Source organism: Typha angustifolia, chromosome 11 (genome assembly GCF_048772165.1).
Source record: "Typha angustifolia cultivar Huaian chromosome 11, ASM4877216v1, whole genome shotgun sequence".
Lineage (NCBI taxonomy): Eukaryota > Viridiplantae > Streptophyta > Magnoliopsida > Poales > Typhaceae > Typha > Typha angustifolia.
In genome coordinates this window covers 15,159,221-15,187,179 of record NC_133249.1, presented here as the reverse complement: position 1 = coordinate 15,187,179, position 27,959 = coordinate 15,159,221, and the positions used below count along the sequence as shown (strand labels likewise).

General features: G+C 37.0%; 4 protein-coding genes across 6 annotated transcripts; 1 reads left to right on the top strand and 3 right to left on the bottom strand.

Annotated features, from left to right (window-relative positions):
- Nucleotides 1-167: 167 nt before the first annotated feature.
- Nucleotides 168-3,091, bottom strand: LOC140770037 (proteasome subunit alpha type-7-B-like). Its single transcript, XM_073110995.1, has 3 exons — nucleotides 2,851-3,091; nucleotides 2,355-2,769; nucleotides 168-575 (listed from the first exon to the last, which is right to left on the bottom strand). Exons 1-3 carry the CDS (start codon nucleotides 3,021-3,023, stop codon nucleotides 414-416), a joined length of 750 nt encoding a protein of 249 aa, XP_072967096.1. The 5' UTR covers nucleotides 3,024-3,091; the 3' UTR covers nucleotides 168-413.
- Nucleotides 3,092-9,002: 5,911 nt separating this feature from the next.
- Nucleotides 9,003-14,218, top strand: LOC140771209 (uncharacterized). 2 transcript variants are annotated; one of them, XM_073112654.1, is made up of 2 exons: nucleotides 9,003-9,280; nucleotides 10,798-14,218. In XM_073112654.1, exon 2 carries the CDS (start codon nucleotides 10,918-10,920, stop codon nucleotides 13,876-13,878), a length of 2,961 nt encoding a protein of 986 aa, XP_072968755.1. In that variant the 5' UTR covers nucleotides 9,003-9,280; nucleotides 10,798-10,917; the 3' UTR covers nucleotides 13,879-14,218. The 2 variants fall into 2 exon arrangements, with proteins under 2 accessions (XP_072968755.1, XP_072968756.1); XM_073112655.1 differs by having other exon boundaries at nucleotides 9,003-9,354.
- A 5,054-nt stretch (nucleotides 14,219-19,272) lies between these two features.
- On the bottom strand, nucleotides 19,273-23,341 carry LOC140771207 (26S proteasome non-ATPase regulatory subunit 4 homolog). 2 transcript variants are annotated; one of them, XM_073112652.1, is made up of 11 exons: nucleotides 23,207-23,341; nucleotides 22,982-23,095; nucleotides 22,734-22,839; nucleotides 21,924-22,038; nucleotides 21,609-21,818; nucleotides 21,243-21,528; nucleotides 20,813-20,939; nucleotides 20,169-20,272; nucleotides 19,995-20,060; nucleotides 19,755-19,842; nucleotides 19,273-19,508 (listed from the first exon to the last, which is right to left on the bottom strand). In XM_073112652.1, the coding sequence occupies exons 1-10, from the start codon at nucleotides 23,216-23,218 to the stop codon at nucleotides 19,792-19,794; spliced, it is 1,191 nt and encodes a 396-aa protein (XP_072968753.1). In that variant the 5' UTR covers nucleotides 23,219-23,341; the 3' UTR covers nucleotides 19,273-19,508; nucleotides 19,755-19,791. The 2 variants fall into 2 exon arrangements, with proteins under 2 accessions (XP_072968753.1, XP_072968754.1); XM_073112653.1 differs by having other exon boundaries at nucleotides 20,813-20,936.
- Nucleotides 23,342-23,934: 593 nt separating this feature from the next.
- LOC140770129 (bifunctional protein FolD 4, chloroplastic) lies at nucleotides 23,935-27,916 on the bottom strand. The gene is made up of 5 exons (XM_073111144.1): nucleotides 27,575-27,916; nucleotides 26,002-26,327; nucleotides 24,748-24,984; nucleotides 24,470-24,637; nucleotides 23,935-24,317 (listed from the first exon to the last, which is right to left on the bottom strand). Exons 1-5 carry the CDS (start codon nucleotides 27,759-27,761, stop codon nucleotides 24,147-24,149), a joined length of 1,089 nt encoding a protein of 362 aa, XP_072967245.1. The 5' UTR covers nucleotides 27,762-27,916; the 3' UTR covers nucleotides 23,935-24,146.
- Nucleotides 27,917-27,959: the final 43 nt, after the last annotated feature.

The following is a 27,959-nucleotide window of genomic DNA, read 5'->3' as shown; positions in this document are numbered from 1 at the left end:
AGAATCACGATTTAAGAGCAAAACTTATGAAGCAAAGTCTACCAGTAAACCAATGCAAGCCAATGTCAGGCTTACGTTTCACAAAACCTCCAACTCATTGTATAAGACTTCATGTTCACATTGTTCAAAACGAGGACATCAGATCATTAAAATTTGTGACAGCAATAGAAAAGTACACCAGGCGAATTGAGAATAATTATGATAAAGCCACAATACATCTGATCGAGATGACTGAGAAATAGCGTAATTAAGTGTGACAAATAAACCTCAAGTCAGTGACACCTTTACTAGAAAAAGATCTACTGAGTTGAACCAATTTACCCAGTATTTATCTGAATAGCAAAAGTTTGGAATGGTAACAAACAAGAAACTACTATTGAAATATTCCTGGAATTTATGACAGGATCCAGACATCAGGTTTCTCTAGCAGGGCCTTTCTTTGCAGCCTCAGCAGCAGCCTTCTCTGCCTCGATCTCGGCAACATAGGCATCAATTTCGGCTTCATCAAGTTGCTGAAGACCCTTGTCACGTGTCATGACAGCAATTTCTATGTTCTTTCCCCCACTCTCCACGACCTAAAAAATTGTTAACCAGTGCTCATCAAATTGATATGGACCGTGAAAGGCACAATTTAGATAAAAATCATAGAACAAGTCATTAAAGAACCTTTCTTTTCTGACAAATTTGGGCAAAGATTGCTATATATATATGTAAGGAGGCTCAAATGGTTTTGGAAAATAACGAAAGAAGGATTAAAGGGTGCAGTGGAGATCAAAGGTTCAAAAGGAAGAAAATTTTCCAGGAAATATCTATGACAGTTGATTTGCAAGCAACAGTTCACTCCAGTATCAAAAAAATAAGTTCAAATTGAAATTTAGAAAAAATAATTACATCTATAAACTAGTAGAACAAACCACCAGATCACCATCTGCACTCATGGTAGGTGCAAACTTTTCCAGTCCTAGCTGCTACTTGCTACTGATGAATTATGATCTGATATCCATTACAGGCTTACGTTCTGTACTATTTGATTTAAGTATGTGATACTACATGTTACATTTAAGATGAAAACTGCTAATTTCTAAGGTAAACATCAAAATTTTGTTTGACAAAGCAAGTAAAAGAGAAGAAACCTCAAGCATCAACTATCTGATCTCAGCCTTGTCATTAAAGAAAAACAGGAATGTCCATCAGAAGCGGGAGGATAAACTGGGAACTGGGAAGTCTTCTTAGTTCCCTTTGGTTAGAATAGAAATTTCATAAAGCTAGACGAATCAGTTCAACATAAAAATGTGTCACAACAATATATTTGAGTCTCTGTTAAAAATATATGGGAAATGAGAAAATAGACATAAGAACATTTAAGGACCTCTTTTATTGCAATTGGTAGACAAAAGGTATTGAAGAAGACATTGATATACAAATGGAAGTGCCACACAACATCAATGATGGCCTCCCGCTATAGAAGTTTCCAGTTATGGCCAATGAATGTTATACATCATAATTGATGTGTTAGGCATCAATAAATCTGATCAAGAATTAATGTTGGCTAGGCCAAGACCGAACTCTGATAACAGGGCATTTTGGGCCTGACCCAAAAGCAACATAGTTTCTAGTGGATCAGCTCCTTTCTATCTGAAAGACTGAAACCAATCTATGTATCTAACAAATGGTATGCTCAGTTTAAGGTCAAAATAGGTCATGTTGGCCAAGATAAGCAACTCATGCCCCCAAATGAACTACTTAAATATATAAGTGCTATACTAAACCGATCTCCAACCTGGTTTCAAGCAGGTTGGCATTGTTTGCTACTAATTCAAAAAGGTAGTGCGGCATTCATATGTGAAATCTGAGCAGAAACAAGGTAATAACTTTGTCTTTGACTGAAGTGCAAATGTTGAAGAAAGATGATACATGCATAGGGCATACAATATGGCATAGAGAGAAAAAAAAAATCATAATTGCTAAGAGTAAAATACTAACATATAATCTTCATAAGGGTCAGAAAAGAGTAAGTAGCAATTAATCATTTCAGATAAAAATTTCAATGAGTGGAAAACTACGAATCAATGAGAGAAAAAAAATTAAGCCCCTTGGTTGTTTAGCCTAATTGTTAGTTTTTCTTTGAGTAGTAGGGGGACATGCTGAACATGGAAGGTTTTGACAGATCGAAACCTCTTTGGTTCTGGTGATGATGTTTTATTTTGTTTCAATGAAACAGGGCTCTTCTGTCAACCAAAAAAAACCTACGAATCCACACACATTATACTCTGCCGCATATCTAAATCCAAGTCTAAAAATATTAGAGTATTCAACATTGTCTTGTAATTGACGGAAGAAAAAAGGCAACTTACTTCGAGCAAGGCGCGGATCGCCAGCTTCACAGTCTCCTTCCCCGACGTCTCCTTGTAGTTCTTCTCCAAGAACTCCCTCATAGAATTCGAGTTCCTCCCGGTAGCATTGGCCTTCCAGGCTGAGAAGGTCCCCGAGGGATCCGTCTGGTAGAGCGCGGGCACGCCGGTGTGGGGATCAAACCCAACGATGAGCGTCGAGAGACCGAACGGCCTCACTCCACCGCTCTGCGTGTACTTCTGCTGCAGCCCGGCGATGTACCTCGTGATGTACTCGACGGTGACCGGATCCTCCACCGTGAGGCGATGGCTCTGGCACTCGATCCGGGCCCGGTTGATGAGGACGCGGGCGTCGGCTTTGAGACCCGCGCAAGCGAGGGCGATGTGGTTGTCGAGGTTTACGATCTTACGGACCGACCTGAAGAAGGATAAGAAGGAATTAGAACAAGACGAAGAAGAAGAAGAATAGATCCTAAACCTAACCAATAGAAGAAAAGACCTGGAGTCTTGGAGTTTAGGGGTGGATTTCTTCTCGACGCCGAGGACGAGGGTGTCGAGGCCCCGGACGCCAACGGCGGCGTTGCCCTTGCGGACCGCCTCGAGGGCGTACTCGACCTGGAAGAGGTGGCCATCGGGGGAGAAGACGGTGATGGCGCGATCGTAGCGAGCCATGGGTTCGGAATGCGGTGATCTTTTTGAGTGGGAATAGAACGGACGAAGAGGGGAAAAGAAGTCTCCTACGGAAGCCTCTTGCTTTACTTGGAGAAGAAGGTGGTAAACTTGGGCTAATCCTAACACTTTAATTGGGTCTGGCCCAATTAAAGCCCATATTTTTTGTCAATTGAGGCTTACTTTATTAAATCCATATAGATATTTTTAAAGATTGTTTAACCAGGGTTTGAAAAATTGGGATTAGTAGGAAAAACGATACGTATTGACCGGAACAAGATTGTTTAACAAGATTTTGAAAAATCCAGATTAGGATCGGTCTTAAGGAAAAATGATATGTATTGACCGGAACAAGATTGTTTAACCGAGGTTTGAAAAATTGGGATTCGGATTAGTCTTCCAGAAAAACGATACATATTGGCTGAAACGGCTACATCGATCACTCAGATTAGGTCGAATTTGTTTCATTATATAAAATTCTAAATATTATTTAAAAATATATTTATAAAAATTTAGAAATGATGATAATAAGCCTTAAAAATTAAACAAAAGTACTAACTTACTCAAAAGTCAGAATTTGATGAATGTTGAATTCGCTCTCATAAATCCCTATGGTCATCGTCATAATCAACATGAGTTTAAAAATAATGATGTCTAGAGTTCGATGCTTCAAAGAGTGATTGCATCGTATCAAATGAATCTTATTTATTTATGGGGAGGATAATAATCAATATATGAATCTTATGTTATGATACTAAGAAAGATAGTGAAGAGAGTAATAACCAATATAAGGATCGTGTGATTATTTCAAACAATAAATATTTGATGAACCATAGTTCGTTAAAGTTCACCAGGGTGAAATTTGCGTAACCGGAGTTAATCAGAGCTAGATCTCCCCGTTAGAAAGTAAAAGTGAGAATAAAAAAAGAAATGAGTGAAATAGAGAGTGTGAGAAGAAAAAAGTAAAAGAGAAACGAAAAGAGCTTGGGGACATTAATAATTGATATCTCCAAAACTAACTGATCCCAGTCATTTCTCGACCGATCCGACGAACCTCGTGTTTAACTATAATTCATGAATAAGAAATGATAAATCAAAGAATTTCACTCTTATTGGCCAACAAAATGATTAACAAATCACTAAGACTATACCAACATAAGACCCATGATATAAAAGTATATAATTGAAATGCAAAATAAGCTATATATATATATATATATATATATATATGAAATCAATTGAGCCGTATATACCAAGCTATAGTTAATTAATTGGGCCTTAATTTTACACCTAAATTAAATTTTTTTTGGTGGGGGAGGGGGGGTGCCAATCACTAGAATTTTAGAATCCAAAAAATTCCAACCATTCTCAATTGGTAACAAACAAACTAGGGATTTGTGGGATTATCTCATGTGTAGGTGTCACATATGCATGATATAAGCAAACAAGACCACCATAGTATAATTAAATAGATCCCAATGAATAGACTATGCTAAAATAAAAGTTTAGTTGGTAATCGATGTGATACTTCCAGTCCACTATGTTATACTAAATTCAATCCAACACTCTGTTATCTTAATAAGATATTATCAAAACCTACTATATACATAATAACATGTTGATGCTTATTTAATCATTTTAATTGTTGAAATATTATTTTTTAATTGTGAAAGCTATCATGCCCTTCTAAGATTGTTGACCACTCGAATTTGTTGCATATGGGAGGTCTTTCCTCTTATCATTTTGGTTATTGGATGCAATGCATGCTTAGGTCACCAACACCAAACTTTTAATTTTTAATCATGGAAGCTTATGCTAATTGAGTTGAATAATTATCTAAACACATAAGTCTATGGATAGGCCAACTAATCTACATCATGCATAGTTTTATTTTATTTTTTTTAATATTATTAATAATTGTTAATTCACTAATTATTTTAAAAGTTTAAGTTTTTAAAAAAACAAATGATATTTCTTTTCTTTTATTTATTTTTCTTATTTAAGGGTTTAAATATTTTAATAGGCCTATTAAATAGATTTAACTTAGACATGTGGATATTTATATTTTTAAACAATAGACATACCTAGTATAACACGAACTTATGACCACCATTTTGATACTTTTATAACTCATTAATTACTCACTCTGGAAGCTTAAGCTTTTAAATTTTTTATTTATTTATATTATAACAATAACTAATATTTTTGATATATTTTTTGTTCATCATAAAATGTAAATATGACTTAATTAATATCAACATTTTTTTCTATATTATAATAAACAAGTTGAAGATGTCATAGTTTTATTAGAAAGGAAGGGGTTTTCCACTTAATTGCGCTAACTATCTTAATACTATTTAAATTTGACTATTTTTTCAATTAAATATGGAAAATACACTAGATTTTTTTTCAAAGAAAAAGCTCTTTTATCATAAAAATTTATAATTTAATCAGACTAGTTTCAAATAGACTCACTCTTTTTTTTTCATGAGACTTTTCACCTCTCAACTCTATATATAACTTGTTCATTTTGATTATAATTTAGATGCTTTACTAACCATTTCACTCGTATTTAGTTGATAAATGTATTGAATTGAATCAATCATAGATGTCTTACAAATATACCTTGATAAAAAAAACCACCTAGACATGAAAAAAAGAAGAGATAAATTAACGTAAAATAATTATTCAATATTTTTCGTCCATACTAAAATGTCAAAATAAACACAGATATATAATATAATATAACAATTTTTATAACTACACTCTATATTTTACCTATTTTGTTATTCACACATTGTTTTCGATGATTTTATAACTTGACCACTCATTTTCTCCTATAATTTTCATTAATACTATGACGTTATTTTGACTAACTAACATTGACCAAATTACTAAAATATCTCTACCATTCTATTTCATTTTCTATATCCATCAATCTACTTTATTCACCATCATCGTCACTGTTGCCACCGCCTTTCCTCATCTTCCCCTGTCCCCCTCCTCCTTATTCTTTGGTAAAAGAAAAGGAGGATAAAGAAGACAGGAGTAATTTATATATTTATATATTATAATGAAATATTCATTTCTAGTATCGTCTAGATTAACCTAGAGTGTTAAATGATAATTATAAGGGAGAAGGATAAGTAGGGTTACAAAATTCTCAAAAACAGTGTGTGAATCATAAAATATATAGTTCGATACATAAAAATCCCTATAATATAATACAGTATAGTGTGTGAAATAAAAAAATAAAAAAATTGAAGAAAAATTGGAGCCCTTTACCATTGATGGGCCTATGCTATGGGGCCCAGCGATAAGGAAAGAATCACATGCTGGGCTTCACGTCATGGACCCCAATGTTCGGAATATTGGAAAATCACGGGTCCTGAACTGCAAAAAAAAAAAAGAAAGAGAGAGAGAGAAGTTTTCCACATCGGGGCCCACCGGGACTGGGAATAGTTTCTTTGCGAATGAGTCCAACTTGCCAAATCGGGACTCACGGCCACGCCACGAGAGCTTGACGTTGCTTTTTGTGACCACGTGATGGATTGGTGAGGTGGAGAACGATACCAACCTTATGAACCCCAAAAGAAACTTATTGTTCTGAATCTGGTATGGACGCACTTGCTTTAATTCTTCCCATCATGCTCAAGTTGAGATGTATCCAACCATCCCCCCATCCCCCCCCTCCCCTCTCTCTTATCACCTCTTGTGCAGTGGAGCCTCACATCCTCCCCAATTCATCATTTCCTTGTAGATTAATTCTATAAAATGTTAGTTTCATTCGTCACTGGGATTCCGTCATTATTTCGGATCAGATGAATTTTGTGGGTCGAGTCCTTCCAATCGGTCCGCCGCCTCCCCTCGTCGATGTTTTTATTTTTATCGCACTTGGAAATTTTAATCGTCGACTACAAATAATTAAATATTAGTGTGTATATGACTGATCCGTCCATATCGATTAGCCATTGTATATTGTTAGGATTTAGTCTGATTCAACATATTGCTTGTTTGATAGGCACTTCCTTGGTTTCTTTTCTCTCCCTCTTTTATTTTCTTCCTCATCTCTTTACTTGTTTTTTGGTGCTATTGTACCCCTTCTCTCTGCTGTCGCACATTCTATGTCACTGATGCTCCCTTCCTCTCCTCCACCACCATTTGCTAAATTGATAGTGGTCGAAGCTTGTCAAATCTAGTGGATAGGGTTATCAAGCTTAACCAGTAGCTCGAGTCTGGCTCAGCTCAGTTATAGCTGAGTCGAGCTCGAGCCGCTAAAATCGACTCGAAATTAATATCAAGTCGAGTCTGAGCTGAATTCGGCTCGACTCGATAAGCTCGATATAAAAGGGGTGAGATCACCTCAATCCCTAAATCATCGCCTCCTCCTCTGCCGTAGTGTGTCGGTGCCACCTCCTTTTCCTTTGCCAAGCCGTTATCGTTGTGCGTTCTCCTCCTCCTCCTCCTTCTTCTATAGTTGGAAGTCACCGCGGTGTCACCTCCTCCTCCTTTTTTGGCTCGGCTTGAACTTGATTTGGTTTGATCCAACTCGACTTGAAATGAGGCTTGATGATAAGCTCATTTTAGGCTCAAGCTTAGCTTAGGCTCGTCTCAAGTTAAGGTGAGCCGAGTTTGAGTTTAATTCAAACTTGCTCAGGCTTTGTCCGTTTACACCCCTACTATTAGAGGGGTTTTTTTTTTCTCTCTCTATTATTCTTGTGTATATTTGCTTCTTGGCTAAAATGAATTTGTAATAAAATACAGATGCGGTGGCTTGGACAGTGTTTCTTCAAATATGTGTGTTATTTAAGTTTGATACCGTGTGCTGTATTATTGTTCTGTCGCTCTTTACCAAGCAGCGGAGATTTATTTAGACTATCAGAATGAAATGTCTCACCTCATACTCTCTCTGTCTAACAAAAAAATCTCAATCATTTACACCCTATTAATTTTTAATTATTATAATTACGTTTTTCGATTTTGTCGAAATCCATCTATCAGAATATTTCGCAATTAACAGGGAAAAGAAAAGGAGGGGAGTAAAACTTACTTCTCCTATAATCTAATAACCCCAAGATTGTTAATAATTCTTTTTTAATATAGAAATCCTCAAAGATAATAGTAAACAATCCAAGGTTATCAATACCATGAGCTGGTGCAAAATAATTCAGAAAATAAATTAAGTTGCCCATATGCATCATAAATACCCCTAATTATCATACAATCATATCCTTTTCTCACAAAGAAAGTGAGGTTGGAAAATCTTCTAGTAGCTCTTCATTCTTCATCAAACTCCTTAAAACTAACTAGAAAATATAGATCAAACCAAATTACATCAAGATCTAATTAAAAAATAAAATAAAAGATCAAACCAAATTTATCCCAATACAAGGAATACCACTGATCTCATTAAGAACAAAAATACTGGGGTGAGAGATGGGAAGTACGTTTTTGTCGGATAGTTGGAAATTAGCGTACATTCGTTGAGAATTATACAGCTCACTTGCTACTTTTATTTACATCATGTGTTAGGATTTATTTGCTCCTGAATTCATGCACAATAATGCAATTAATTATGTATGCTTTTAATTCTTTTTATTATTATGTGGTGTTATTTAATGTAATTAATTACTACCGACTAGATTAGCGGGTTATCGGGTAGGATTACTATCCATACCCGAGTGCGAATTTACTGGTTGCTGTTTTGACTGACAGCTATCGCTTTTCTTTTGGTGAAAGCGGTGGTTTGAGTCTGACCGCTCCCAAACCCCGAAAACCGGGACCAGACTGCTGCCGTTGCAGTACCTGTCACTCCATCCACCGGCCACAGCCGGTCTCGCCCACCGTCCCAGCTGGTCACCCCGCGGAGCCGTCACGCGACTCCTCCCATGCCGCACGTGCCATATGGTGGGCCCCGCCCTTCTCCCAGCTAGAATAACCTAATTAACTATTTTAATTAATTAATCAGAACGGAATGTGAGGAAACAAATCACAGAGAGAGAGAAAGAGAGAGAAGAGCGCGTGAGAAAGAGAGCGAGAGAGGTCGCGCTCAGAGGCGAAAGGGCGAGGGTTCGTGGAGAGAGCGAGAGAGAGAGAGAGAGAGAGAGAGAGAGAGAGAGAGAGAGAGAGAGAGAGAGAGAGAGAGAGAGAGACGGAGACGGAGACGAGAGGGACAAGGAGAGGGGGTCAAAGACGGAGCTACTTCCCCTCCTTTTCTAGGGTTCCGGCGGCGGCGGAGGCGGAGGCATCGAAAGACCTCGGTAGATGTGGCTTCCTTTGTTTCCTGATGGTTTTCTTTTTCCTTGGATTCTTCCCTATCTGTTGTTTTCGCTCGGTGAGCGGATCGGATTTCATTTTTGTCTGTTTGCCTTTTCTTTTCTTTCCGAATTGGACGCTTCTTTTCGCCTTTTCGGTTTGGATCGTGGAAGGAAGGTGGTTTTTGGTTTATTCTCTTAGGGAAAGATCTCGTTGCGAAATTTTATTGTTTCTGTTGATATAACATAATGATCTGTCTGCATTGAGGTTGGATAAATTATTATATGTGATCAAATAGACCTAATGTTTTAGATTCGCTGTTCTATTAACAATCGATTCAAGTCGTCTTGGGTTTAGGACTGTAGTTCTCCAATTTTTTTGTTTGATGTTGGTCTATGATTACTCTTCTGTTTCATTCAATAATAAATTGCCTCGGTTGACTTGCTTGTAGGATCACTTTCCGTTTTCTCTTTTGAATCGTTTGATAATTATTTTGCGACTCTCTACTTAATTCGACGGGGAATTATATTGTTGGACTTGTTGCTGTAGGACTTGACTATGGCACCTTCGAGTACTGAAATTGTTTAGAATTCTTTTTGTGGGTATCTGGTTGAGGTGATTGTGTTTAGTTGACTGCAGTCACTCGGTGGCAGTCTGGTCGTCTTGCCCTGTTGAAGGCTATTGTCAATTGATTAATGGATCTTCTTCTATGTTTCAATCTTTGAAGATTCCTTTCCAGTTTGCATTAGGAATAACTTAACATATGTAAGAAACCAGAAGCTTGGCCCTAGGACATGCTCCCATGTTCTCTTTTGATGGTGCCTTTCATTTCATAATAATTGAGAAACAAACCCTTTTAGAATATATATAGATCTATAAGGACATCTCCCCTCAGTTTCTTGAAAGGTAGGTTTACTAGTTTAGAAGACAAAATTCTATTCCGTCACAATTCAAGAGGCTATCAAATTCAATAGCCAATCCTGGTGCTTGTGCTTCCCCTGTGGATCTTGCAGATTAGAGCTTTACACAAGCTATCTGCGATGACGCAAGTATGTATCAACCTGCTTATTATATACAGTGTAAGATCCAGTCCAACAAATTAGCGCATCTGAAACCCATATCTGAAGTCCAAATCAATCCAATTGTTGGGCCTAGTGAAGTCCTCTCCTTGTGTGGTCCTCTATAATGCCTCAGTTGGTTTAGAATGCTATTAATTAGTGAAGAAAGGATGTCCCAGTTAATTCATGAGAAGACCTTGTAACTTAGTTTCAGTAAAGTGAATTTGAATGTGTTTTATTCTAACTTTAGGATATATTTGGAGAATAACTGAGTAGGGTGGGGAAGTATACTGGATATTCCTGTATTTGTATATCAATACATGGAAACGGTCAAAATAGATATACAATATAGCCTAGACTAATATTTCATTAAGTTGTTTTATCTCTAACTACTTTCTGATATCCTGTTTTGCTCTTTTGTACCATGTCTTTTGCGCCTGATCAAAGTACTCCATTTGTTGCAGAAATAATTGAATTAATGACTACAGATCAAAGTCTCTACTCATTTACAGCTGCGGAAATAGCTTTATATTTCTGAGATTCGAAGAGTTAAAGCTTGCACTGCCCCTATAACATCAGCTGCTATGACACTCGAAGATTTCTTTACTCTTACTGAGATGAAGGATGGTATTTCAAATGTTGCCAGGATTGAGGAGTTGGTTTGCGAGATTCAAAAACTAAGAGATTCTGTTGGTAGTGACATGGGTGATTCACTAAGGCAATGGACAGCAGTTGCAGGCACATTAGCTTCCACAGAGAACATGGAGTGTCTCAGACATTTTATTCAGTTGAATGGGCTTTGCTTTCTCAATCAGTGGCTTCAGGAAGCACAGAAGTGCAATAATGATGTCAGCAACAATGTTGCCGACGAGTTGATTAATGTAATATTAGCATCACTTGAACGGCTTCCTGTTGACAATGAACAGTCAACTTATTCTGGAATTGGAGATACTGTTGAACAACTCCTTGCTCATGGGAAGATTAATATAAAGGAGAAGGCAAGAATGCTATATGATAGGTGGGGTCATGTGAAGGAGGATGTTAGTACTTGCCATGAAGTGGACAAAGTTGGAACATGCCAAATTAATCAGCTCAAACCTCCAGAGATTGCCCAGACAGCTGAAGAGGAAATATGTCCTGGAAATCTAGTTTCTGATTCTGAATGCATCGGAGGATGTGGTGAATTAAATGAGATAGAGCCTGTAAAGGCCGAATCAAACTCAAGTGTCACAAGATGCTCTGACAGTGTGGAACTTGATTCATCAAATAACGCTAAAGTTTCTATATCAAAACAAATCCTGTCTTTGAAATCTTCCAATTTCAATCTTGGAAATGCTGTTTTAGGTGATGTAAACTCCTCTCAGTCGTCCCTTGTTTCAACTGCTTTTCAGGAGAATTTGTCAGTTGCAGAAGAATCTTCTGCTTGCATTGGTGTCACGATGGTCACATCCTGTCCTAGCAGTTCAAAATATTCTGAGGTGAAAATTGATAATCAACGTGATGTGTTAGTAAAGGATGTTTCTGCTGGTGTAGAAGACATGGAGGTCGATAAATTGGATAGTAATCCAGGTGTAATTGGTGAGAGAGAAAAATGTGACAAGGAACAAACTGTTTCCTTAAATTTGGATTATAAGAATAATGTATCCAGTGCATCAGAGATACTGGAGCCTCAGCTAGAAAGTTCGGAAAGAACAAAGGAGTTCAAACAGCTTGCACATGTTACCCAGGGTTTTCAAGATTTATCTGATGAGGCAAGCATTCTCAGAAAGAAAGATGGACCTGCGACAACTTCTCAGAGGAACAAGACTGCTGTATTTCTCGGTGATATCAAAGACAATAAAGGAGAGACCAAGTTGAAGGAAGTCAAAGGAATGGAATCTGTGAACCTTGTTAATTGTTCAAAAGCACTCGAGTCTAAGGCAACTGTCCCAGTAGAGGAGAAGTTAAAAGGAGTTAGTGAGTATGATGATATGGATGCATTGGAAGTTGCACGACAAGTTGCCATAGAAGTTGAGCGTGAGGTTGTTGATTATAGAGAAGCTCTCTGCAGCTCTCCTGAGGTAAATTCTGGAGATACTAGAGATGCTTCTTGTCCTGGTTCTGAAGAGCCCAAGCAATATCAAGCAAATATCGAGGTAAATAATGGGAATAGATCGCCAGATGTGAAAGAATACACAGGCAGTGCCTCCTCTCTGAAAGAAGAGAGTTCAGGTATTACAGAGAATGTCAGTTCTGGTAGTGTCAAACATGAGCGAGATTCAAACTTGACTTCCTGTGCTCAAGAATCAGGTTCAAGGTCTGACAGAGCTGTCTGTGAGTTTGATCTTAATACTAATTATTGCGCTGAAGAACCTGATTGTTCAGTGAAGCCCATTGCGGATGTCCCTAGCAACATGTCTACGCCTATTCTTGTTGCTGCTTCAAAAGGTGCTCCAGTAATTCCGGTTACTCCCCTCCACTTTGAAGGTGAATTTGGATGGAAAGGTTCTGCTGCCACTAGTGCCTTTAGACCAGCATCTCCCCGAATAACTTTAAGTGGTGAAAAACCATTAATAGCTCCTAAGGAGAAGCCAAATTTCCTTGAATTTGATTTGAATGTAGCTGAAAGTGAAGATGATTTGGTTGTTGAACCAGTACCAGCAAAAGTACTTCCTACTTCCTCTGACATTCCTTATGGGGTTTCTTCAGTAGAAGTCATTTCTAGAGAAGGAAAGCTCGAATTGGACCTTAACCGCCTCGGGGATGAGGATGCTCCAAGTTGTCCGTCATTTTGGAAGCCCCATCGCCAAAGTGGTGAGCAGAGCCTGTCTTCTGCTTCCTCATCATCTTCAAGACAACATGCTTTGAGAGATTTTGATTTGAATGACAATCCATCCGTCCTTGATGGTGGCAGTTCCCATGACATTGATCAATCATCTTACAAAGCCTTCGATATGCATGGTGGAGCTAAGATCAATAATTCTGCCTTTGCAATCATGGGTTCAAGAATTATGATTGAAAGTAAGGACTTCCCCAACCAAATGCAGCAGGGTTTTCTGTTCAACGGGATAAGTAATGAAGCCAGAGGCGCTGCAAGACCTATGCTGCCTTATGCTCACATGCCACCTCCTGGTTATGGATATACTGGGCTCGCCTCAGGTTCTGCAATGCCTATTCCACCAGCAATCTATGGGCCTGGAAGCTTTCCGTACATGATTGATTCTAGAGGGACCCCTGTCATTCCACAGATTATGGGCAGAGGACTAAATAGCCCACTGTCAGTTAGGCCATCTTCTTCGACAAATGCAAGAAGTGCGTCCCCATCAAATGAATTTGCATCTTTTCGACCTGGTCTGGATTTGAACTCTGGAATGGTATCAATGGAAGGTGGGAACAGGGAAAGGGGAAATTTCAGGCAGTTTTTTCTGCAAGACCATAATGGTTTGATTGCTGACCATGTGAGAACTATGCCACAGCCTTCTAGTCCAGGGATGCCATTCAAGAGAAAGGAGCCTGATAGTGGTTGGGAACCTTACCAGTACAGTTACAAACATATGACACAGTAACGTCTTTTTTCTTAATTTTTTGATCTCTAAGGCTCTGTCTTCGTAACTGCCTTGGATGATCCAAAGAATTATAGGCCCTTGAAAATAGAAGGCAACTTGACCAGGTGGGAAGGATTAATAGAGTAAAATGAATAAGATCGGTTTTAGGTAGTCTGGTGGGTATTGATTGCTCCAGAATATTATTAGGTATTGATTTCAAAAATTATCTGTAGGTTTGATTGTTTAAATGCCAGTTATCTTTCGCTGATTTATTGTAATGGGAATTATTGCTTGTTGAAGCAGAGCTCATGTATATCTCATGAATATTAATATGCAGCAAATTGAGTCATGGAATCTCTTAGATTTGGTTGTCATGTGAAGATGTGGCAGTAATTGGAACATTGTTTTCACTTTTCAGCATCATACCTTCTTGCTTGAACTGTTTTTCTTCATTATGTTAATGGTATAGCTTGTGCCCTGCTGTATGGAGGTATAATCATTGTATCACTATTTAATGGCTAGAAAGCATGCCACTTAGCATTTTGGCCATTACATCAATAACATTTGATATTTTATTTGTTGTATACCACTTTTAAATTTCCTTTCCCTATAAATCTCATATTGCATATAAACCCTTGAAGACACCATTTTTCCTTTTCTTTTCATGTATTTCCATCAGATTCCTTGACTTTTATGCAAATATCATTTATTCATTCATGTTATGTTTGGTTAACCAGTACTCCAAACCCACTTTTGTTTACATATATATCCTACGCTAGTATGTTAGCAAGACTAAGAAACTTCAAAGAAGGCATGCATGCAAGTCTCAATTTTGAAGAGGTATCAGGTATAAATCTCGAGATTTATACACATTAATAAAGGTGAAATCTTTTAACATTAGTCACATAAATAATTTAGTAAATTTAATTATAATATCTAGAGAAATATATATGCAATGGGCGACGTTGAGGAAATGGTGGAATACATACGATCTCTTCAGATTAAGCAAGTCCTCGCACAATTTGTCAGCCTCGGTACGTTCTTCAATCCCATCTTTCTTCTCTTATTCCAACAATTTAACTGCTAAATTTGAATCATGGAGTGGTTGATTAGGGCTTCTGTTCATTCTCGTTGATCTCTACTTTTGCTTGCAGACTTCTGATATCATTAATAGACTAAAAAATTGTGGCAGGGATGATTTTGACATCGACACTGATCATATGGAAGGGTTTGATGTGCGTTACGGGGAATGAATTGCTTGTTGTGGTTGTGCTCTCTGGAAGTAGAAAACCTGTGTTTAAGAGGGTGAGTTATCCTGTCAAGTGTTCTAGATCACTGTTATATGAGGTGCCAAAAATTTTCAAATCCCATCTGCATATTGTATTGTTTGATGTTGGAAGTGGATGATTATTTTTGGTGCAATCGTAGTATATGCTATGCTTGCATATTTGATAACTCATTAGAAATATGTGTTGTATTGGAATTGTATTCAAAATGCTATATCTAGTTTTGACAATTGATCTGTCAGATCATAATATACTAATAAGACATGTTTGTGTTTGTGTTTTATGCAACTTTATCCATTATTGACTTAAAATCTGAGCTTCCTATGACAACTATCTGACTCTTATTTTTTACCACATCTTTGTAACATCAACATCCAGTAGCATCGACATCCATAGGTTTTCTTTGCTTGTTTTTCCTGTCTTATAGTTTATTCTAGACTTAGTCATTTCACCCTTTCTGTTGTCTAATTATCTTTTTTTTCCTCCTGTTCAGAGCTTGTAGAGGTTTAAATTTGAGATCAGTTTGCTGTTTTGAAATAATATAGAACAAATGATAATGCATTCACCTTGCAGTAATGGATGGAGCCTTTTGTTTGTTTATTTTCCTCATTGGAAAAATACTGGATTTCTTATTTTAGCTTTAAAATTTAAAATCATTAAACAATTGAAGCATGATCAGAGTAGGATTTACCTGACTTTTGTACAGTCATACTCTTGGCAGGCAAAAGATGATCAAAATAATTGTTAGTTCAATAACCTTGGTGGAGATCTATATTTAGTTTGAAAGTGAAGATCCAAACCCAGCCCATATATTTTTCTAATGGTGCAAAGCCAACTTTAACTGAAAAGGAAATTAAGTTTAACGAAAAGAAACAATTCTGGAGACCTGAAGTTAAAGATTCAGGAGGTATTCACTGAGGTTTTCCTTCCTTTTCCAGTTGATCAGCCATCCTAGAAAAGTTTAGGTTAGTAAGTAAATATGATTTTGTTAGAAATGAACACCAATGATTTCTTTTGTGATAGTATGATGAGATTAAGGTTCACATATGATGTAAAGAATAAAAAACTGAATTCAATTGAGCACATATAATGTCTATTAGTATTAAATTATTTATTTATGTGATCAATTGCATACCTGGTAATTTGCAGGGCAATATTATGTTCTTGTGCACGAGTGATAATCCAATTTGTGCTGGGAAATAGTCATTTTTAATGTTGATTTAACTCATTTTTAAGTCATATATAAGCATTTTTAACTATATGTGAATTCCGTTTCTTCTTCCATGTACTATATTTAGGTGATGTGGAGTTAATTAGACTGCAGTAGCTTGCACGAACTGTTGGTTCTTCTGATCATTCCATTTTATTGTTATCTTCTATAGTGGCATGACATCCCAATTGTCCATCATCATGTAATTAAGGTAAGTGGTTCATTTTTCTGTAGCTAAGTCATATATAAGGGTATTTATGTTACTTTTCATATTTGTGAGGCTGAACATAGAGCTCAATGGTTCACTAATTTGGTTCCTCAGTATAGGGAACTGTTAGATAAATGTTTCATTTAATATTCCCCTTTTAAATTAGTTATTTCTTTCTCACCTATCTAGTAAGATAATTCTACTTGAGCACCATGTTTGAAAGAGCCATTTAAATTTGACCAGATGTTATATGACTGGTTTTGAGCTTTTATATGTTTCTGTTTCTAGGTTCACGAGTGACTTGACTCTTGAGAGATTGATATTCTTACAAAAGGTGCTAGAAATTTCAAATTTGTTTTATCTACAATGAGTTGCTTTCAAATTTCAGCCTAAGGATTGATGCTGAATTTTAGACAATGTTCTTAGTATTTTAATGAAATAAAGCAGCAAGCTAAGTTTCTACAATATTATATCAAATTGTTGTAGCATTTGAAAAATTGTTAAGAGGAAGCTGCCTTCCAATGGATATTGATCATTTAATGACCCAGGATCCGGTGTCCTAAATATCCGGTGGTCCATCTTCCATTATGAATTTTGGTGCAATAGGCTTCTGTATGCTCACGGGCAACTTCGGGTTCAGTAGCATCACATAATGGGCAGGGCTGAAGTGTGAGTAGGGGATGTAATCGAGTTGAGCTTGATTGAGCCTCCAAGCTCTGTTCAAGCTTGGATTGAAATTAGTTTCAAGTCCAACCTAAGATATCAAGCTTGAGTTGATTAGATTCAATATAAGACTATTTCATCCTCATGCCTATTTTGAGCTGCTTGATTCAAGTTTATTTCAAATCAAGCTTAATTCTAGCTCGTATAAAGCTTGACTTGAATCTGGGCTCTGTTCAAGCTTGGATTGAAATTAGTTTCAAGTCCAACCTAAGATATCAAGCTTGAATTGATTAGATTCAATATAAGACTATTTCATCCTCGTGCCTATTTTGAGCTGCTTGATTCAAGTTTATTTCAAATCAAGCTTAATTCTAGTTTGTATAAAGCTTGACTTGAATCTGGCTTGAACTGGATCTTGGATAGTCTACACTTTATAAAATTTAATTAAACATGTAACCAAATTAAATTATTTATTTATAATATTAAATATTAATTGATCAAGCTTGTGCTCAAGCTGGCTTGATTATTTTGACAACCCTATGGATGAGCATATCCTAGTCTAAAGATTTTTTTTATTCAACTACACTTTCTCTGTCCTGATATAATCTTTCAGGTTCTTCCTTTCAGATACTACTCTTTTCTTGAGATTGCTAAGCTCAACAAAATTTTGCCATATGTTGGGTGACCAACCATTATCATGACTGAGAAACTAAATATTGAGCTTTGATGATGATAGTCCTCATTATATCTGAATATTTACACCTTCAGATCTCAAGATGATGTGTTCTTTGCAAGAATCGTGAACCAAAAGAGTTCCTACTTGGAGAGGGGTGGATGGTGTACACCCTCTGCCCTATAATTCCAATTGCCAAGTAATCACAATGGAATTTACTGGTTGGTGCCGAATTTTCTGAATTTAATTAGTTTATTTGCATCTGTTATGAGAACCTCCATAGACTACAAGGTCTGTCGTATCATCTTCACCACATCTTGTATGGGTGGCAATAGATACATTTTCTTTTTCTAGCTTTCTTAATATGTAAGACATTTGCAGGGCATCCTTTTGATTCTGTCTATCACAGCATTTAATCCCAACTTTACTGAAAAAATAACATATATAAGATATCCTATTAGCAATCGAATACATTTGTCAATCATGTGAATACCTTAGAAAGTATATATATTTTTTCTAATACATTCTGTTTTGCTCTTCAAATTTTCTTGTATAGTGACCAATCTGTTTTTCTTGCAGTTACTTGCTCGTTGGTGCAGTAGGTTTGCTCATTACCTCAAAAGGAGTAATAGATGGAGGCGAGTCTGATTTTGTTGAAGAATAAGTTAATTTGTAGGTAACGGTATACTGTTTTCTATCTATGCTTGAGGAGAGTTATGTTCTCAGTGTTTGGTTGCAATACCAGGATAAAGAGTCTTATCTTCTTATATCAACTCTAACTTGGAATTGAAAAAAATAAATGAAGCTAGGGGGTTTGGTACTCATGGTAATAATACCATGAAAATGTTAACTAATATTATAATATTAGTTACATCAGATTTGATGGTGTTCGGCTATAAAATATGAACAGAGGAATTCTCATATACAAAAATAAGGGGTCTTTTATTCTTCAATCAAACGTGATCCAAGTGTTTAGTGACAGCCTTTTGCATTGATTGTGTATCAGATATGTATTTACTACTATAATCTCCCTATTGAGGCTTTGACGTGCTATTAGCAAATGTTTAACTGCTGCTCAGCTTTCACCATAACGAATCATACTGTGGTAAAGAACTGGCTTCTTAAATTTATTAATTTACTATACCGTTGATTTTAGAACCGACAGAATTATCTACTCTAACCCAATTCCAGGTACAAGCTGAATTATACTTGTGTGGCTTCCATTGTGCTGTTGCTTGGGATGATTATTATATAGATTGTGGGAGGCATTTGTTATAGATGGTGAAAAAAACAATTAAGTGAATGACTATGTGGTTTGCTTTGTCCATCACTGTCACTTTTCAGGGAACGAACAAAAAGCTGGAGAATTGGATACTAAAAAACAACACAGAATTATATGGTTTGATTGAAATGATGGCAAACACTAGCTGTCGTATACAAATGATGCATGATTGTTTAAGAAGTGCATCCTACAACAACAGGGGATGAGCATAGTTTTCTAATGTCTTTGAATTCTTTTCTGTGGGGGACTTAACGAGACAGTCCTTTGTAGTTTGTGCCTCATCCATCAGCACACAAAAAGTGGCATGCGTTTCAGTTCCCATTTTCCGTCTGCAAGAAGAGAAATCATAAGTTAAAAAGCCAAAGCCAGAGATTGCAAGGGGACTAGAATAATGAAAATAGAAAAATGATAATCTTGACTGGGTTCACAGTGGTGATGCCCTATCTACCATTCATCCACTCTTAACTTGCATAACCCTTTTAGGCAACACAATATTAAATGCTGCCATATAAAGCAGGCAGCCAACAAGCTACTTCATCACATTGTAATAAGTGGATTAGTATTTAACTTGTTACCTTGGAGAGCAAGCAGGCACGGGCAGTGTTCAGCGAATCACTTGTCGCCCTTGTTTCCATCTTTATCCTTATCTTGCTTCTGCTGGGTCTGGAGGATGGCATTACAAAAGGTTAGTCTGCAAGAAAAATTAGAAAAAAGAAATGGAACTCATGCGACTAGTAAAACAGGACTTCATATTGAACAGCTAACTCTTCAGTAAATGTTCCAAGCAACAGAACCAGTTAGCATAGTTACCATACCTCTGATTGTTGCAAAGAGGCCAGCAATTCTTTCACTGAGGGGTCATTTGGGTCAACACCAGGAAGCTGCGAGTTAAATAGTAATTAGCTTAACAAGAAAACAAAAGAATAGAGCTCCAAAAAGAAAATGCGGAACACTAGAAATGGACAAAACACTTTAGGTGTGTAATTTACCGAACTAAGGATAGAAGATACAAATGATTGGTCTCCCAGCACTGCATTTATCTCAGGATCGGTTGATGGATCCTTCAAATTCTCCTGCTTTGACATCTCTAAAGCTGAGCAGATAAGGTGCAGTATATGAAATCAGCATATTCAATTAAAAAATAATACAAAAAATGATAATAAAAAATGCATTATTATACTACTGCATACCTAAGATTCACCAAAAAATTAGTCAACGTCAGCATTCAGTAGATAAGACAAACAAATGTAGTTTAAACTTTAAAGATGCAGAAAAGGTAATATTTTTCCATGCCTTACATAGACACATAAAGAGTAAGAATTAGAGGAATATTATAAAGAAATCATGAAGCATTCAGTACTGATTAAGAGGAATAAAAAACATACATATATACTACCTGCAATAAGTAATGGTAGTAAAAGTGATCTCTGTAATTGTTGACAGAAGCCATAAAAGCAAAAGTTCATTCTTTGTACTATAGGGTAATCGACTACGTTTAGATCCCATTATATAAAAAAATTCAAAATGATCTAGCATAATGCATTTTTCTAGAACAAAATCTGTTAAAAAGTATTTTACCTGCATGATGTAACACTATAAAGCTTACACTGCAAACTAAGAAGTAACAACTAACCTAAAGACAACTGTTGGTCATCATTGCTAGCCTCGGACATGTCAGCATCCCTGACAGCTAGACCAGTAGACCTAGAATCATCCATGGACATTGCAAGAGCTTTCAGCAAGGCAGATTCATCATCCTGCTAGCATGTCATGTGAACAACAAGCAACATAATTTTCCTATCAATACTTATGAATATCAAATCAGTAAGGACTGCTTTCAGTCTAAAGATTGAACTGTACAGCAAGTTTGGAATATTTAATATAATCCATGCACGATCATTCAGAAACAGTGGCAAACACTGGCCAGAGTCGCCATGATAAATCTCCAAAAGATAGATAATTTATGCCTCTAAAGACATAGTAAGTTGGCAAACTTAAACTAATCCTCAATATATGCAAATTTTCATACCCAAGATAACCAGAAATGTAGTAAGGAAACACACCGGTAAATTGTCTCTTTTATCATCAACTGCAAGATCTTCAGCCATTATATCATGAGAGCTTGAAGATTCCCCTCCTTTGTCTTGTTTAGGAGCATCCTCAGTTGTCTTTTTTGCAGCAGCTTCTTGCCTTGCCCTCTCCTCTTCCATTGAAACTCTAAGTGCAAGAGCTAGCTCAGGATCTATGTTAGGATCAACACCAAAATCAAAAGATGACAAGCCAGCAGCAGCAGTTGCAGCAGTAGCAAAACCACTTCCTCCGTCTCCATCACCAGTGAATATGGGTGTGCTGAAAATAAGAAATTATAAATCAAGTTGAGTGAATTCTAAAAAGAACAGGAACCCAAAGTTCTTGTATCTACTAGTTACCTTATAAGTACATCAGAAAGATTGCTTGGACCAGGGGGAATGTGAACAAGGTGACTGCTATCATTGTTATTTACAGAAGCAAGGAGAGCTTCGAGCTTCTCAGGTTTAGCATCATCAGCTTCTCCAAAATTCACAATATCAAGAGCAACACTGTTTTTCTTCAACCTTTTGCCAATTGCCGCCAGCACTTTATTGTCATATTTAACCGGGCTATAAGAAAAAGTACACAGAGAATAGGAAAGTAAAAAAGGAATAGCCACATTAATATACATATTTCTCTGTAAAAAGACAAGGCAGTATCATCGGATGTAATACCTTCCAGCAAAAACTATTATTCGTTGCTGCTGATTTTTGTTCTGGCGGTGCTTAAGAGCAAGCTGAGCAACTTGTATGCCTGACGTCATGTTCACCTCACCACCCACCTCCAGTCCTATATACCAACAATTTAACAAGACAAGATGTCTTACGAATTTATGATGGGTAATGGATAAACTTAGCAGGACATCCATGTCACCACTAAACAAAGTTCAAGTTTGACTCCACTCAATCAACATATCAGCTTCTGATTCCAAAAAGATCATAACTGATAATTAATGATCCTTAGATTGGATTATAAAGAGAAATTAAAGATAACACATATACCAAAAACTTAGCAGATACAGATACCAATCCATATACAGAACTCCTATACTGATGGCATGGGTCCTAAACATATTGGCTAGAAAACCACAGAGAAAACCAACATTATGATTTCCTAACGAAGATTTAAAAGCTGATTTATAATCAGGCTAGCTCCTATATGCCAAGACTGAGAACATAGAAACACATTACTTAAGAGAAACTAATGTAATCTCATAAACGGAACATTGAAGTTATATTAAAGCTCAAACTTCAATGCCTTATTCAGAAGGCAATTTATTTGTTTCAGCTTGAACAACACATAATGATTAAAAACACTTTGAGAATTTCCAACATAACGTCTTACGAGAATAACAACTCCCCATTTTCACCCCTGATTTCAAAAAATTCTCTTCCCTCAAGCATCTACTAGCTTGTAGTCTAAAACCACCAAAAAAATTACCAAATAAGTGAGGCAGCAGTATGAAATCAACCTAAAAGACATACCATGCATGCAAGCTAGGATTTTTCCAAGATCGCTAGTCGGGGTGACCAAAACGCGCACACCTTTACCCGCCATCGTCAGGACGCCAACCGTATTCTCCGGGTTCGACTGCAGGAATTATAAAAAAAAAACTCAAATCAGTTCCGCAAACCCATAATGAATAAAAAAGATTAGGGAATAACGAAGTCAAAACCAAAACCCTAAATTCCATCCAAAGGGGGAAAAGGATGAAGATGAATCGTAGGCACACCTGCGTTTTAGCTCCGCAGATGAGATTGATGGCGTCGGCTTGGGCTTGGAGTCGGGTCGGCGTGTAATCACCATTCCTCATCCACTCCGAGTTATCGATACAGATCATGGTGGCCTGCGAGCAAGAGAAAGAAGCCAAACGCCACAGATTCAGCAAGCAGAAGAGAAGAAACTCAAGCAACAGTAAGACGAAATAATAAGGAGAGGAGCCGAAGGTGGTTTCGACCTCGAGAACCATCGCGACGAAGCCCTAATCGAGCGATCGAGAGAGAATCCGGTGCAGAGACGAAGTTTTTAGATGCTTGTTTAATTTAGAAGCTCTAAGGACGAGTCGTCGACTCGTAGCTGTGGAAACGGGTCGGATCTAATTCCGCACCCGTATTTGACGACTCCGATCCTGTTTGAAAGAAATATACGATATTATATGATTTGAATTGCGAATTTAAGACTTTCTCAACCAAAATAAAATAAAAAAAGGGTTGAGAATTTAAGTCAGATTTAAATAATCTAGTTAGCAATCTATAGGAAAACAACTAGGATCAAATAGTAATAGAGAGTAGACAATCTTTAAAATAAAAATGAAGGTCAAGATAGATCCTGAACTATGTTTCAATGTAATTAGACACTAATTTTTAACGAGTAAATGAGAATATGCGAAGGTTATAATTATATGATAAATATATCTTAGATCAATCAATAAAATTTAATTGTTATTCCACCTCCAGGTAAAGAGGCATTGATTTGAAATACCAGCTGAATGCCAACACAAGCCAAGCTAAAATCTGAGCAACTTTCTCATATCGATCAGTTGGAGAATCGAATTCTACAGCGACTCAAAGCACATGAAATCAACCAATTTAATCAATTTATTACAAGCAGCTCAATAAAGGTGATCAAGGGAAGCATTTGGAACATGACTACCTTGTGGCCCAATGAAAAATCACAAGAAAGATATGGCCAGAAATATATATAAAAATAACATCAGCCGGCTCTCAAGCTGTTGTCAAAATTATTCATTACATAATTCCATATCTGGACCCATTTTAGGGGAGCCATTATGTGGATCTAATCTGAATCTCAAATTTAAGAGGGAACAGAACAGTTAGCCACAGGACTCAACAAGCTTTGAACTTCTTTAAGCTAAATAAACCTTCGAAGTTGCAATTTTACTTGAAGTTGTGGATTCTCTTCGCCGAGTCGAGAGTGTTAGATAAAAGCATTGCAATGGTCATTGGACCAACCCCACCAGGAACAGGCGTAATAGCGGAGGCTATCTTTGAGACCTCTTCATAACAGACATCACCCACTAGCCGGTAACCTCGAGGACTTTCAGCGTCCTGAAAAATATTTGTTCATTTCTTCATTAGCAGAACGTCACTCAATTAAATGAAAATAGCTCAGTGCAGTGCCCCATACACAGGTATTGTACAAATAACTGAAAAGAAGAATATTATAATTTGTTTCATATAGCAAGAAGTGAGTCTCTTACATCAATTGGATTAATCCCAACATCTATCACGACTGCACCAGGCTTTATCCAGCTACCTCTTACCAGATTGGCGACTCCAACAGCTGCAATGACAATATCGGCTTGTCTGGTAATTTCCTCAGGGTTCTTAGTGTAAGAATGCACAATGCTGATAGTTGCATTTGCTTTCTGACAAAGTTATTGAGACCCAAAATTTCCCATGAGAAGGATAACAGAAGGATAGATGCTTATTCCACTGTCCAAATAAAAATGTTATAGTCAAAGATGATGGTACATACTTGCAATAAAAGTGCAGCAGGCATCCCAACAATATTGCTCCGGCCAACTACCACAGCTCGTTTCCCCTTGATATCAACAGCATACCTGTGCAGCAACTCCATACATCCTTTGGGAGTACAAGGAACAAATAAGGGTTCCCTACCTTGCATTGCAAGACGGCCGATATTCAGCGGATGGAAACCATCAACATCTTTCTCAATACTAACAGCATTTAAAATGCTCTGCTCATTCATATGCTGCAGCATAACAAACAACAATAGGTAATTAAATTAAAAAAGGAAATCCCATATATTCCAATTATGAGAAGGAAAGATAAGAGTACAATTTATTGGTTAAGTCAAGCACTTTATTATGCCACCAAAGAAACAAGCTCACTGATCTATATGTGGATTAGATATTTAATAAAGCCACACATGGCAACATCTTGGCAATATTGCACATGCGTTACGTTTTTCACATAAACTGACGAAAAAATATTTCAAAAATCAAAATAAATTGTAATATTAACTATCTCCTTCCAAGAAACAGCACCTGCAAAATGCTGAAAACAGATAAGCTGAAATAGCATGAGGTGACATTTTTCCACCACTCACAACATTAGCATCATTAAAGAATCTTTAAACAACATCGGATCATCCCAAACAATCACAGCTTACAAACCCCATGGAAGATCACACAAACTTTAACTAGCGATAACCAATCTAACACCATCTTTATGTGAAGTGTGGGTAAATGCCTGGAAGAAAGCAAAATGATGTAAGCAAGAAGCTCGCTGTATAACCTAAAATAACAGTTGGTGGATAGGAGTAACTAAGTTAGAAGAATCCCTTAGGAATTGAAAGGCTGGCCACATGGAGAAATATGATATGTGAGGTAAAAGCTAGAACTGTGGTGGGGTTGATAATTCTCAAACTTTAGACAGGATATAATAGTTGAAATATGAAAACTAATCCCAACTCTATTTTAAAATTTTTTAATTGATGAAAAAGCATCCTGACTATTCATCAGTATTTATTACTTCCCCAATTCAGTAAGAGATTATTCTTCCATAATATCGGTGATGCGCTTATGATGTTAGACTGTGTCTGCATAATATGCAACAAAAGAACCTTAAAAATATCTGACTCTTTGAGAAAAAAAAAAGTTATTCAAAGTTCATGCACAAATAATCGTGATAAACTATAAACAATTATATATCTTAGCAAGCATAATAAGCTTTCTTACCAACTGAATGATTAAATCATGAGACTTACACGAGGTAGAGGCAACTGAACCAAAATCCCGTGAACTGATGGATCATCATTAAAGCCTGAAATATGCTTAAGAACTTCTTCCTCTGTGCTATCCTCAGGCAAGTGAACTTCATAGGACTTGATACCAACAGCTTCACAAGCTTTCTTCTTGTTACGGACATAAGTTTGAGAATCTTTCCTTGCCCCAACTAGAATGACTGCCAATCCAGGAACTATACCAATTGCGTCTTTCATCTTAGCTATTTCTCCAGCTATTTCATCTTTAATTTGCTTTGCCACCATCTTCCCATCAATAAGCTTAGCAGAAGTATCAGTAGTCATAGCAACTAAAAAGGCAAACAAACAATGCTTGAGCAACTAATATCTGACAACAAGGTAAGATTGATGGAATTTGGAAAAGATGAATAGTTAGAGATGTATAATAAAAGATAGAAGCAAACACATCTAATTTAACTTGCAGTAGCAAGCTGAAATTTTCAAATAATATTTAGAGGTTCCACAAGATGAAAGACAACTTTTAACTCAGAAGATTATCTTCTTCTTTTTTAAATCGTCAAATGAACATTAAACTCAGACTGAAATAGTGAAATTTAAACAGGTAATCATATAAAAACAATTGTCTACACTTAAACAAGGAATTGACTCAAAAACCATAAACCGATACTTTAGCTTGCAAGAAAGATTTTATATGGGTAAATTATATTTTACCTCATGTAATTTTGCCCGATTTCAATTTGCCCATGTACCTTTAACTTAAGCACTTAATTCTTTGTGGTCTAAACTAAGTCATAACCGTTAGTCAATTATTAGCGGAGATATAAAAAGACTAAATTACTCCCAAAAAAATAGAACTTGATTCGATAATGTAGGAATAGTTTGGTCATTTAGTAACTTACTCGTGGTAAAAAATATAGACCAATCAAAATAGAGGTAATTTGGTCATTTGTATTGGATGAAAAATCTAAAGGCTGCAATTTGGCATAGACCACAGAGGAGTTGAATGTTTAGATTTGAAGTACAGGAGCGAATATTGAAATCAGGTCAAATCACAACCAAAGGGAAGTAAATTATATTTTGCCCATTTTACATTTTAGGGAGCTTTTCATTGCGGAAATTGAAACTTCTAAGTAACAGTGCACTACTATATATCTAGACTCGTGATTCCAGTTTTCTGGAATAGGAAGAGCAATAGTGGAACGAGGGGGCAATGGTAAGAGAGATAATGAAGGAAAGGCACACTCTATGGATTAAAAAAAAGAGTCCATTAGGAGTGCAGCTAGTTGGGAGGTGGACTAAGATAAAAGGGTACTACTAGTTTCTTCAAGACTAGACTTTTCCGCCCAGACTCTCCTTTAAACCAATTCTAGACCTGCTTCTTTTAAACATGAAAGATTTACCTTGCACGCAGTAGCTTACAACAAGGTAGAGAAAGCATGACCTAATTCATGTCGAGGTATCTACTATATCAAGAAGCAAGAAAAGATACCAGCTTTCCGCCATTGTTCTCTACATTACAAGTGGTGAAAACAGAAAGAAAAAGAAAACAACCGAAGTGAAGTCGTCGAAATAGAACCTGGAGTGACCGCGGACAAGCTCCAAAACCGCGAGGCGGCGGAGCGAGACGAGGTCGGGCTCGGAGGCCGCAACGGAATCGAAACAGAGCGGTGGAACCGGAAGTCTTGAGCGTGTAGCTTCCTGTGGAAGGGAAGAAGACGTGCGGTGGCCGAGGAGGAGCAGTCGGAGAGAATCGAGGAAGCCATGCCCCGACTAGTAAAGGAGAAGGTAATAATGAAAAATAAAAAAGAGGGATTTTTAGGGTTTGGAAGGAAAAGAGGGAGGAGACGGCGGAGAACAAGAACGGGCGGTATTTCTCCCAGTGGTCCGGCGGATGACGGCGAGAATAAATCGGTGGCAGAGTGGAGGGTATTTTAGCGGCGCGAAAAGGCGTTCCAACCGGG

Bases quoted from the DNA above. Each gene is read 5' to 3' on its own strand.
- LOC140770037 (XM_073110995.1), bottom strand. From the start codon at position 3,023: ATGGCTCGCTACGATCGCGCCATCACCGTCTTCTCCCCCGATGGCCAC. The intron at 2,770-2,850 runs GTCTTTTCTTCT...ATCCTTCTTCAG, and splicing joins CCTAAACTCCAAGACTCCAG to GTCGGTCCGTAAGATCGTAA. The intron at 576-2,354 runs GTAAGTTGCCTT...ACAATTTTTTAG, and splicing joins CGATCCGCGCCTTGCTCGAA to GTCGTGGAGAGTGGGGGAAA.
- LOC140771209 (XM_073112654.1), top strand. From the start codon at position 10,918: ATGACACTCGAAGATTTCTTTACTCTTACTGAGATGAAGGATGGTATT.
- LOC140771207 (XM_073112652.1), bottom strand. The intron at 22,039-22,733 runs GTATGTCTTTTA...GTTGGTATATAG, and splicing joins AATCCTAGCTTGCATGCATG to GACTGGAGGTGGGTGGTGAG. The intron at 19,843-19,994 runs GTATGGTAACTA...GCCATCCTCCAG, and splicing joins CCTCTTTGCAACAATCAGAG to ACCCAGCAGAAGCAAGATAA.
- LOC140770129 (XM_073111144.1), bottom strand. From the start codon at position 27,761: ATGGCTTCCTCGATTCTCTCCGACTGCTCCTCCTCGGCCACCGCACGT. The intron at 26,328-27,574 runs GTTCTATTTCGA...TTGCCTTTTTAG, and splicing joins CTTGTCCGCGGTCACTCCAG to TTGCTATGACTACTGATACT. The intron at 24,638-24,747 runs GTATGTACCATC...TAACTTTGTCAG, and splicing joins CTGCTGCACTTTTATTGCAA to AAAGCAAATGCAACTATCAG.